Here is a 12,626-nt window from a genome sequence, read left to right as displayed (position 1 = left end):
GTAAATAATCTTTTAAAAAAAATCTAATAGTTAATCTATTACCTTTTTTGTTTTAGTCCAAATTAAATGTTTTTTATTGTTTTTGGAAAGAAAATCTTTTGAAAAATTTAATAATATGTGATGAGGAACACCGAATAAATTATACCAAAACCAATTAAAACACAACATAAAAAAATCTTTAAAAAAAGACGTTTTAGGCGTGTTTATCTGAGTGGCCTCCGATTTTCTTTGGTTACCAAACATTTTCATAAAGATAGAGTGAGTATTTAGTTAAAAAAATTACAAAAATGAATCATTTAACGGGCTCAATTTAATTAAGCATGATTTAAAAAAGTTAGGCACTGAAATAAATGAACTATTTATTCTGTTTAAATTTGTTCTCGTCCTTTTTCCTTCTCTTAATGTGTCAAGAGTTTTTTTAACTATCAAATACAAATATCTCATGTTCTAATCAAAATCTCTTAAGTTTCCATCTAATAACCTATTATCAAGGGCAAAAAATTGACCCAAAGTTCATAGTATAGTCCAAAATTGATTTTTTTTTAATTTCATAATTAAAAATTATCTAGTAAAAAAAATAAAAATAAAAATATATTAAAAAAAGTCTATTTCTATAAAAGATTAATAAAACAACTTTTTTTTTCTAATAATATCTGTTTTCACTCTTTTAAATATATTTACTTCTAAAATATTATTAAAATAAATTTTGTTAAATAATAAAAATAAAATAATGCATATATAAATAATAATTATTAATTAAAATGAAACATCAATATAATTTATTTATTTATTATTTGGTATAAATCTACGGATATGTGAATCAAATCCACGAATATATATGTGATATTCGTAACCCAACTCAATTAAAGTGTGGATTATCACGTGGAATGGATCATATTTGCAAATATCGAATCAGATACTGACAAATATCGTAGATTTATGGATATAATTGGATCGTCTCTATTTTTTAAAACAATTAAAGAAGTAAAGTATAATCTCTTACCTTTAATTTTATAAGTGGGACCAAGTACAAATACGAGAGAGAGTAATTGAGGGTTAAAGATTACACTTTACACTCTCAATTTTCCCTATTTTTTTCACATGCAAAGCTAGTTTCCTTTGTTGTACATCAACATTGCATGAAGATTAATTTTTTTTGTTTTTGGGACATGGAGATTAAATTTCTTTAAACAAAAAATATCTTTTGTTTTTGGACAAGAAACTATAAATGACTTGGTAACACACACATACATATAAAGACAAGAGAAAGGCCTCTATGATTTTGGATAAACAAGGATTATAAAATTTAGTGGAGGCCCTTTTTTCCTTTTTGGTGTAATTTGTAGGTGAAAGTATCCTACAAAGTGTGGAAGACGCAAGGGGTCCAATATAAATGGGCCTTTGGGCCTATAAATGAGGACCCTCCCTAGTCCCTACAAAACTCTAGAACTTGGGAGGAGACGAGAGATGATGAATTGAGTGAGAGCAATGTATATATAGTTGATGGTAACATGCGGTGATGAGTTTAGCCATGTAAGAGACGATTAAATTAAATTTGGACCGTAATCTTGTTGAATGTTGAGGGAGGAACCATAAGCTAAGCCATATAATTAATTACAAGAGGAACCTCCCTCCATCAAAGCCATATTCAACCTACCATGACCCTCACTTCTTCTTCTTCTTCTTCCTCCAATTTCACCTTCGACTTCAACCCTCATCTTTCTTCTAAACCTTTTCGGCCACGGGAGTTTCGCGTTTTCAGGCGCCCAAGGCTGAAGCATAAGCATAAGCACAAGCGCATGGCCATGCCCACACTACTCGCCTGCTCTATGCCACCAGAATCTTCACCCTCCCCCTTCGAGAATCTCTTCCAGAGCTTAATCACGCACTACCCTTCCGTCAACTCCCTTGATTTCATCACTCCCGCCCTCGGTTTTGCCTCCGGCGCCGCACTCTACATCTCCCGCATTAATTCCCCCAAGAAACCGCTGCCCGCTCCCGATATTGGCGAGTGGATCCTCTTCTCCAGCCCCACGCCTTTCAACCGCTTCGTTCTTCTGCGCTGCCCTACGGTGTCCTTTGAGGCCGACGCCAGCCAGAAGCTCGTCACGGAGGAGAGGCGTTACGTCACCATCAACAGCGGCAGGATCGAGGTCAGGGATTCGGAGTGTGACGAGAAGGCGGAGTGCTTGAGCTTCCAGAGAGTGTGCGTGAGTACAGAGGATGGAGGTGTTGTTTCGTTGGATTGGCCTTCCAATTTGGAGTTGGAAGAGGAGCGTGGTTTGGATTCTACTCTGCTGCTTGTTCCTGGAACTACAGAAGGAAGCAATGAGAGGAACATAAGGAGGTTTGTGGTTGAATCTCTCAAGAGAGGCTTCTTTCCTGTTGTCATGAATCCCAGAGGATGCGCCCGTTCACCCCTCACCACTCCCCGGTATCGTTTTTTTTCCCTTCTTCATTGATGCTTATGCTATGTATTTATTGCATTTGCATCAATCAATAATCCACTCATGTACAAGTAGTTAGGGATTCAGAATCAACCAAAGGGTTATGATATGTACTATTCTTTCCCTGTGTAATATATTGGAATGGCCGAATGGGAGTACCTTATATTAATGGTTAAGATAGGTGAACATGGTAGGGACTTCTTAACTACTTTATGTTATGTAGGTTATTTACGGCTGCTGACAGTGATGATATCTGCATAGCTATAAACTATATCAACAAGGCAAGGCCTTGGACAACCTTGATGGGTGTTGGCTGGGGATATGGTGCAAACATGCTGACAAAATACCTGGCAGAGGTTGGGGAGAGAACACCGCTCACGGCAGTCACGTGTATAGACAATCCTTTTGATTTGGATGAAGCTACAAGGACATCACCTTACCATAATATTTCCGATCAGAAACTCACCAGTGGACTCATAGATATTCTACAAACCAATAAGGTAAACTAGTTACTTTCATTCTTTACTTAACCTGCATTGAGATAACCCATGCAATCTGATTTCACATATGCATTTGTATTCTATTATATGTCACATATCTCTTAACAGCATTTATTATGATTTCTCTGGAAATCATTCTATACAAACATATCAATCTATAGGCACTGTTTCAAGGCAAAACAAAAGATTTTGATGTGGAAAAGGCTCTGTTGGCAAAATCTGTACGTGACTTTGATGAAGCAATATCTATGGTATCTTATGGGTTTGGAGCAATACAAGACTTTTATTCAAAATGCAGCTCACGGAATGTGATTAGGGATATCAAAATTCCTGTTCTCTTCATACAGGTAAACATGCATTACTTTTTATGCCAACATCTCCATTATGTTCTATATGCATTACTTTCATGTGATTTGTTATTTGCCAAGTGCTAACTTCCCTATGCATGCATGCAAATCCACAAGACTTACCATTATGTAATTTTATCAGAGTGATAATGGGATGATTCCAGCTTTCTCAGTTCCACGCAATCTGATTGCAGAAAATCCATACACAAGCCTGCTCCTATGTTCTTGTTCACCATCTAGTGTTATTGATACTGACAGGTCTGCTATGTCATGGTGCCAGCTTCTAACAATCGAGGTAAACCTCTCTTGCTATCTAATTATGCATGACCATGTTGTCTTATTTATTTATTTATTTATTTTATTTATTTAAATATATTTATTATTCCTCAAGTTTGGAATTCTTCTAGCCGTGTCTTTTCTATTCTATTGTTTTGAGTGTTATTTTATGTGTGTTATATTTGTAGTGGCTCACAGCTGTGGAGCTTGGACTCTTAAAGGGACGTCATCCTCTTCTGACAGATATAGATGTTACCGTAAATCCTTCTAAGGGACTGGCTGTTGTAGAGGAAATAAGACCGGATAAGAATGATAAAGCGAGGAAATTGTTGGATCTTACTCGATCGGATGCATTTAATGGATATTTGGTTGATCCTACTCAAGATTTTCTCGAAGAAAGTAATACTGATGCCAACCTCAATGTCAGGCCCAAACAGGATTTACAAAGTAATCTTTACCATGAAGATATGAGATTGCAAGTAAAAAATGGTGCTTTACAGGAGACAAGCTCCACTGATGCCAAACTAATTCAAGAAGGGAATGTCGGCTCTATAGATGGTGAAAATGGTCAAGTTCTACAGACAGCACAAGTGGTAATAAATATGCTTGATGTTACCATGCCTGGTACTCTAACAGAAGAGCAGAAGAAAAAGGTAAAGTTTAATGTGTTATCTGCGAGGTGCCATTTCTTTGTTTGTCGGGTTTATTTATGTTCTATCACACCATTGTTTCTTCACCTTCCCCCGTATTGGTAAATGTATACACAAATATCCCTCCTGCGGTTGAAGCTTTTCCTTTAATCATATCAAAGATTCATATCATTCTGAATTGAATTGTAATTCTTCATGTTTATTTTTTGATAACAGTTTCTGATCATTTGACTATTTATTTTATATAAATTTTCAAAATTGGCTATTATTCATTCTTTGCTCTTATGGACTTGGTTAATTGGATGTTAAAGTTTCAATCAATTACCAAAAACTTTTGGACTATTGGTCTACGAGAATATGATTATGTTATTTTGTCCCCCTCCCTCCCCCTTTTTTTTTTATGTTTATGTGGCTTCATGATGTTTCATGTTGTTTAGAGGATAAAAATCTCACTTTTATACTAGTGTATGCTTTGCTAGAAATAGTGTCTAACTTATGGCCTTTAAAAACAGGTGTGGCATCGGTTGGTTTTCTACATCGATTTGTATACAATGATATATTTACTTGTATGCTTGCGTAAATTTTAGCTTGGCTTTAAAGTTTTGTATTGCGGTGACGTTTGTTACTAATTTGAAGGTATTAACTGCTGTGGGTCAAGGAGAGACACTCATGAAAGCTTTGCAAGATGCTGTGCCAGAAGATGTTCGTGGGAAGTTAACAGATTCTGTGACTGCAATTATGCATGCACGTGGGTCTGAATTGAAGTTTGATAAGATTCTTCATATTCCTCAGTCCCGCGAAGCATTATCAGGTAAAAAGAACCAAGAAAAATCCAGAGTATCATCAGGTACTGAAGGTGTGTTAGCTGATCAGTCCTCATCGAATCAGATGAAAAAGACTAGTGGTTCTGTTGGTGGCTCTGACAATGTATCAGACGGCACGGGCAAGCCTGCTGGAAAAACAGAAACAGAAGTTCTTCCCTTGGAGAAATCATCAAATTCAGGAAATTTAACCCAATCTCAAGAATCCGGCAATGAAGTTGGTTCTTCTAGTACTTCTAGGGCGGAAACTAGTGAGTCTAGAGACAATAATGGCACCGAAGAGGAGTTAAAAGAAAAAAACACTGATATTGATCATGGTGAGAAGGGATCTGAAACAGGTGCAAAACCATACACTCCGAACCAACCTGCTGAGGTAGTTCGCATTGAAGCAGAAGCTGGTGCTGAACAGAAAAACCCAAACAGTGAAATGGCTAGAACAGACATGAAGGAAGAGAGTAATGTTCAGAAGGTTGAGCAAAAAAGTCAGGATCTCTCAAATGATCAAAGTAAAATGACATTAACAGATGCAAAAGATCTGTCTTCGCCTCCTAGGCCCTCTGAGCACCAAACAACAGAAGGGGAAGGTGATCAAAGTAAAATGACGTTAACAGATGCAAAAGATCTGACTTCGCCTCCTATGCCCTCTGAGCACCAAACAACAGAAGGGGAAGGTAATGATAGTGAGAAGAAAGACAACAAAAATACACAGCATATTTCACATCAAACTAACTCAACTAGATCTGATTCTAGTTCTGCTGCCTTTAGTGTTTCTCAAGCATTGGATGCCTTAACCGGGATGGATGATTCCACCCAAGTGGCTATCAATAGTGTGTTTGGTGTAATAGAAAACATGCTATCTCAGCTTGAGCAGAGCTCAAACAACAAAGGTGAAGACAAGAATGGAAAAGACTTTGAACGGGAGTTAGGAGAAAAGAAGCATTCTGATGATCAAAGCATGGATTCCAAGACATCTGGTGGTTCTTCTGGCAAAAATCACAACAATGCCGTGTGCTTGGAGAGTTATTCTTGTGATAAAGGGGAACAACTAACTAATACCCTCAACACAACTAACAGGAGCGGAGTCTTCAATTCTGAAAATTGTGACTCTGAAAACCATATAGTTCATAAAGGAACTAATATGAATAGTCAATTGATTGACCAAAGATTTCTCTCTCATAAATGGGATGGACAACAACCAGTAAATAGAATGCCACTCTTATATGGGGACTCTCCCTATAATGAATACCTCCGTAAATGTCTTGTTTCAAAGATTCCTTCCAAATCACTTGATTTAGACACCACAACTGCATTGTTTCTTGACTACTTCCCAGCAGAAGGTCAATGGAAGCTCTTTGATCAACCACAAAACATAGAAAATGCTGCTAATTACCCTGCAACTAGCGAGGAGGCTGTATTAAAGATGAAGGCCCACTCATCTGCAAAATCTTCTGATGCACAGGAGTATATTGAACCATCATACGTAATATTAGATACTGACAAAAAACAAGAACCTATCGAAGAGTTCGTGTCATCAGACACTATGAATGAGGTGATTGATACAAGTGAGCAGTCAGAGGAATTGATCCAATTTGTGAAAAAGAGAGTATTAGATGCTTTGAAGATAGAAGTTGGTCGCAAGCTGAATGCATCAGAAATGAATGAAATGAAATTGATACTTGAAGTAGATCTCGAACATGTGGCGAATGAGATATCACTTGCTGTTGCACATAGTAAGGTGCAATTATGTACAGAAGGTCAATTTCATATTGTACAGGGTGATGCAGAGAAAATTGGAACTCTTGATGGGGAGCATATCATTGGTGTAATTTCATCCTCTGTTCAGGAAACGGGTTACCTGAGACTAGTGATGCCTGTTGGTGTTATTGTAGGGTCCATCTTAGCTGCCTTGAGAGAATATTTTAATGTAACTACGCTTCAAGATAATGTACAGAGAGTATCTCATAGTGATGAAAATGAGGAAAAACCTGGCAAAAAGAATTATGGCAACGTCACTGTTGCTGAGATAGATCAAGTGCCCCTAGAGAAGAGTAGTTTGGAGAATCCCACCAAGAGAGAGGAGGCAGAAAGTATATCAGAAAATTCGAGCAAAAATACTGTCATGGTTGGCGCTGTTACAGCTGCTCTAGGTGCTTCTGCTCTACTTATGCAACAAGAGGTATTAGTTCCATCAATTCATAATGGTTTCTGCCTTCTTTGTTGCACTGTAAACATCTATACATGTAGATATGGGTTATTTTTTTGTCTTAGTATTTGATCTATTTAACTATATTTTGGATATAGGTAATTAGGAATGACATTGAAGCATTTCAGTATGTGCTCAACTGCTCACAATTCCTTTTAGGAAACCTGATGTTAAGAATACCTTAATGTATCTATTCCTTTTATATTGTACATGATCTTTTTTCTTCCCCTCCCCCCCCCCCCCTCTTTTTTTTGGCAAACACTCTCATGGTCATTAATCTGCATGCTGACTCATTTATTATTTAGTGTTTCCCTTTGTACTTCTGTTTCGCGTAAGCATTTACTTTTTCCTAAAGTTTCTATTGATGTCAAACCATATTGAGCTGTGTATATCCCAAAATTCAGTGTGGTGAAAGCCGTGAAGCAGACTGATTACTAGTTTGCTAAGTTAAAATAAAACTGCTGGTTTGTTGAGAAAGAGTTGTCTGAGTTTGATATTTCTGTTCCAGGATCCACAACAAGGCAGTGGAACTGCTGAAAGATCATCATTGCCTTTGAAAATCAAGGATCAACATCAAAAGGGACCAAAACAGTTTGTAGAAGAGGTCTCTGAGAAGAACCAGAATAACCTAGTTACAAGCCTTGCAGAGAAAGCAATGTCAGTTGCTGCTCCAGTTGTACCTACTAAAGAAGGTGGTGAGGTGGATCAAGAGAGGTCAGAAGATGCATAATATACCAAGACACATTGACTTCCTCTTCTTTTACATTTTCTTTCTAATAATGATTTCTCACAACTTGCCGTTCTTGAACAGGCTGGTTGCAATGCTTGCTGATTTAGGACAGAAAGGTGGTGGCCTGTTGAGGCTAGTTGGAAAAATTGCTTTACTATGGGGTGGTATACGTGGAGCAATGAGTTTGACGGACAGGCTTATCTCTTTCTTGCGTATAGCTGAACGCTCCTTATATCAGAGGTAAATTGAACTGGTCAACATTCATTACTACAATGTTTTCATGCAGTGCTGCAAGTGCTTGTCTGTTCATTTTGGGATAATGGGATAGATGATGGAAACTGTGATGATTCAGCCACAATTATACTGTTTGTTAACTTTAGTTGAGAGCCACATGTTAACTTTTGATAAGCAATTTTTTGTTAAACATATGTAAGAGATCTTCAAGAAATCTGAAGATAATAATTTTGCTGCCTGCCATCCTAACCTAAAATTCTACCACTAGATTTATTAAAAAAACACTTGAATTAGCTATAAGGCAATGCAAAGATTGTTGTCTATTTTTAGTGTATACACACTGAAGAATTTCATGGTGGTTTGACTGAAGTGTAGGCCTCAGAAATAGTCTTAACTAGATTTAAATTCGCACATACAAGGATATAAATGAGAATATTCTTTGGTATTAGAAAATAAAGTAATTTAAAATGTTTAATAAAATATTTTCTAATAGAATTATTTAATCTAATTTTAAAATGTATAGTAAATACTGTATTATATACAAATATATATATTTTGTATAAATCTACATAAAACCTATTTTGACTTTTTTTTTCTTCTTCTCTAAGTATTGATTTAAAAATGATTCACAAATATATGGATTTACTTCTTGCATTCTAACATTTTTAGTATAGGAGTGAAAATATGTATAATACTCAAATAATGACAAATATTTTTATTTCAGTTCTATTCATTTATGAATATACACAATTTTTAGTTTTTACATAGTGTTTTCAGTCTTTATGTCATTAATATAATTGGTTGTCAAATTTTATTATCATTATTAAAAGCTTCTAAATGAATATGATATTTTCTGTGTTGTTAAAAATTAAATTTAGTATTAACGTGATAATTTTATATAGAACTTAAAAAATTTTACTGTCATTAGCTTACTTTAATAATATTTTGATCTCTTCTTTATATAATTTTCATAATTTTATAAAATAAAGTTTACTCAACAAATAGGACATGCAATATTAGAATTTAAACCATTGAAATGAACTTACATCTTCTATAATATAATTTCTTTTATATAATTGAAGAATTCAATGTGAGAAATTATGAAATTGATGATAGGTTAGTTACATAATACTTAGGTGTCATTAGCCTACTTTAATACTACTTTGATCTCTTTTTTTTGTATAATTTTATAAGAGTTTAATTTTGATGCACTGACAATGTAAAGCGTTTTACAAAGTCGTGCAATCACATCCATTCTTTTGGATGACTATCACGCAGTCAATGTGAAAGGTAGTTATTTTTACTAATGTGGCATCGCGTAATTGGATGCACGTGTAAAACTACTTTACATTGGCCGTGCCTCAAAATTAAATTCATTTTATAAAATAATGTTTACTCAACAATAGGACATGCAATATTAGAATTTAGACTTTTGATATAAACTAACATCATCTAGATAATTGAAGAGTTTAATATGAAAAATTATGAAATTGATGATAAGTTGGTTACATAGATGCTATTTACTATGATATTCTAAATGTGATTATATAGATATATTTTTATCTCTATGTTAACTAAGTTTAGTGTTAACATAACAAATTCATAGAAAATTAAAACTTGTTAAACACTATTTTGGTCTCTCTTTTTATATACTATAATAGAGAATAGATGATTATGTGATTTATACACCATTGTAAAACTGCTTTCCTGGACATGATTGTGATCTAAGGTGCAACTTCCTTCATAGATTTATAATTAAGATATAGGCTCCAATTGGTATATACTACTCAAAATAACTTGGTATAACCATATAGTTAGTTTTATCTCTTTATATATCTTTATTTTCTAAACAAAAACTTGATATGTGCCTGCTTGTGTTACATTGTACATGTGGAAGTGGCTTGGTGGGTAACAAATTAATGTTATATGCACCAATATGAACTTATGGTGCCTTCTGTAATATTGGTCCAATTTGGTAGATAATCCTGAGTGGTCTGTTAGTTTATCTTAACCCTTTCAGTAGAGAGATGCGATATTGGTCCGTGTAATGTATCCCTCTTTTACTATGCACCCATAATGCTTGAGTGATGATTGTGAATTTATTCATACCCTTACGTGATTCTCAAAATCACTATCTTTCCTTTAGGATTTTCGGATTTGTTGGGATGATCCTTGTTCTATGGTCTCCTGTTGCTATTCCATTGCTTCCGACATTGGTTCGGAGCTGGACAACACAGACCCCTTCCAGATTTGCCGAGTTCACTTGCATCGTTGGCCTGTACACTTCAACAGTGATACTTATCATGTTATGGGGAAAAAGAATCCGTGGGTACGAAAATGCATTTGAGCAGTATGGTTTGGACTTGAAATCGTCACACCAGGTACACGTTTGAGATGAAAATCAGTAAAAATGTCTCAGAATAAATATCTGACGATAGTATTGGAGTGTGTTGTCAAATGTCAATATCATGTTTCAATCTTCTTCTTTGCCCCTGGAATATGTATAATAAAAATTGAAATTACAGTAACGAGAATTTATGTTTTAAAATTTTTGGTGGTTCTTGCAGATATTTGAATTGTTGAAGGGCTTCCTTGGTGGCATCATCCTCGTTTTTTCAATCCATGCTGTGAATGCATTTCTTGGTTGTGCAACTTTTTCATGGCCTTGTAGTCCGTCATCTTTAGATGCTGTGACATGTTTTAAAGTGTACGGGAAAATGCTTTTGGTGGTTGTTCAAGGAACTGTAATGGCCAGTGGCATTGCCCTGGTGGAAGAATTGCTTTTTAGGTCATGGTTGCCACAAGAAATTGCAGTTGATCTGGGGTATTTTCATGGAGTCATCATTTCAGGGCTAGTATTTTCTTTATTGCAGAGGTTTGTTTTCTTTCTGGAGTTTGTTTTGGATATTATTCATGGTTATGATTTGGATTTCACAGGACATATATTTGGTTTCTTTTTTCCCCTTCTGTTAACAACACTGAGAAGTCTATGGTTTTTATGGCCGATTTTAGTTGTAGTTATTGGTTTGTGTAGGACACAGTATTTACCAAACTAAACTGTGATGACGTATATTTTTATTATTACCTCCATATTCTCATTTGTCAATTCAAAATCTTTTCATTTCTTTTGCTTTGGTTTCCAGGTCTCTGATAGCAGTACCAGGACTTTGGCTTTTATCTTTGTCTCTGTCAGGTGCCCGACAGAGAAATGGAGGTAGCCTCTCAATTCCGATAGGGATACGCACTGGGATAATCACATCCACTTTTTTCTTGCAAAAGGGTGGCCTTTTAACATATAGTAACCCGGGAAACTTTCCTCTTTGGGTAACCGGCACTCATCCATTTCAACCCTTCAGTGGTTTAGTTGGGTTGGTGTTTTCTTTTTCATTGGCAATACTTCTCTACCCCACACGCACACAAAAGAAGGAAGCCCAGGAATAAAAATATTCATCATTGAAAGCCGTTGGAAGCAGTTTTCGAACTTTTTTAACTTCTGTCATACACAGATGAGATTTTCTTGAGCACAGAATGGAAGACATTAATCAAGGGGAATGCAAAGAAAGATGGAATTTTGGAAAAAAGATATGAAGGCTTGAGTTCTTCATACGTATCAAGCTAAATTCTCATATGGAACTTATTGCGGTCACTAGAACACGGTGTGAGTTTTGGATTTTGGGTACGATGTACAGTGTCAATTTTGTAAGTAGAAAAAGTATAGGTTTTATACGAAGTTTTTTGTTTGTGCATAATCTAAGTGTACAGCTTACCCCCGGGGGTTTGGCCCTGTAAAATTTTCCACTTGTATCATTATTTATCAGAATGTCATATGAAGCAGAGAATAGAAATTAGGATGTAGCACCCTACATGTTGGGGTTTACATTTTTGTTTTGCTTGCTTTGAGCAAAGATAATGGTCGTGACTCCAATATTGCCAAAGCAATAATAAAGAAGATTCCATTTAGAATTGGAATTGCTAATATATGTGGCATTTAACTGGGAGTGTCATGTAATGCTGATGAACACTAGAAATTGGAGTGTGAGAAAATTTCAAGGTCAGTACTTTCATCAAAATCTAACTAGCATTTAACTATCAAGAAAAAAATGTATAATTTTACATCATTAGATATAATTTTACAGCATTAAAAATATTAATGATGATTAATTAATGACTATAAATCACAAAATATATTAGTTTCCTAGCACTAATGGGCATCATTTCTTTTTTTTTTTGGTGAAAAAGGAGGGTCAAGGACCCAACAGCAGGAGAAAACACTCAAATGGTACCTCTTATTCGAAGGCAACCATGATAATCAGAAAACAGAAAATGAAGAGAATCAGGTGGTGGTGCATCAAAAATGTGCAATCCGTTGGGAAGCTCGTGCCCTTCTTGGCTAGGCAATCAGCAACAGTGTTTGCTTC

At 35.5% G+C, this 12,626-nt stretch overlaps 1 protein-coding gene across 2 annotated transcripts; it reads left to right on the top strand.

Moving 5' to 3' along the window:
- Positions 1-1,462: 1,462 nt before the first annotated feature.
- LOC112740410 (uncharacterized) lies at positions 1,463-12,184 on the top strand. 2 transcript variants are annotated; one of them, XM_025789131.3, is made up of 11 exons: positions 1,463-2,434; positions 2,671-2,947; positions 3,109-3,294; positions 3,437-3,589; positions 3,759-4,223; positions 4,857-7,217; positions 7,753-7,958; positions 8,056-8,214; positions 10,355-10,589; positions 10,776-11,083; positions 11,352-12,184. In XM_025789131.3, exons 1-11 carry the CDS (start codon positions 1,659-1,661, stop codon positions 11,647-11,649), a joined length of 5,424 nt encoding a protein of 1,807 aa, XP_025644916.1. In that variant the 5' UTR covers positions 1,463-1,658; the 3' UTR covers positions 11,650-12,184. The 2 variants fall into 2 exon arrangements, with proteins under 2 accessions (XP_025644916.1, XP_029147743.1); XM_029291910.2 differs by having other exon boundaries at positions 1,522-2,434; positions 2,709-2,947.
- Positions 12,185-12,626: the final 442 nt, after the last annotated feature.

This window comes from Arachis hypogaea, chromosome 14 (assembly GCF_003086295.3).
Source record: "Arachis hypogaea cultivar Tifrunner chromosome 14, arahy.Tifrunner.gnm2.J5K5, whole genome shotgun sequence".
Classification (NCBI taxonomy): domain Eukaryota; kingdom Viridiplantae; phylum Streptophyta; class Magnoliopsida; order Fabales; family Fabaceae; genus Arachis; species Arachis hypogaea.
This window is presented reverse-complemented; position numbering and strand designations above follow the sequence as displayed.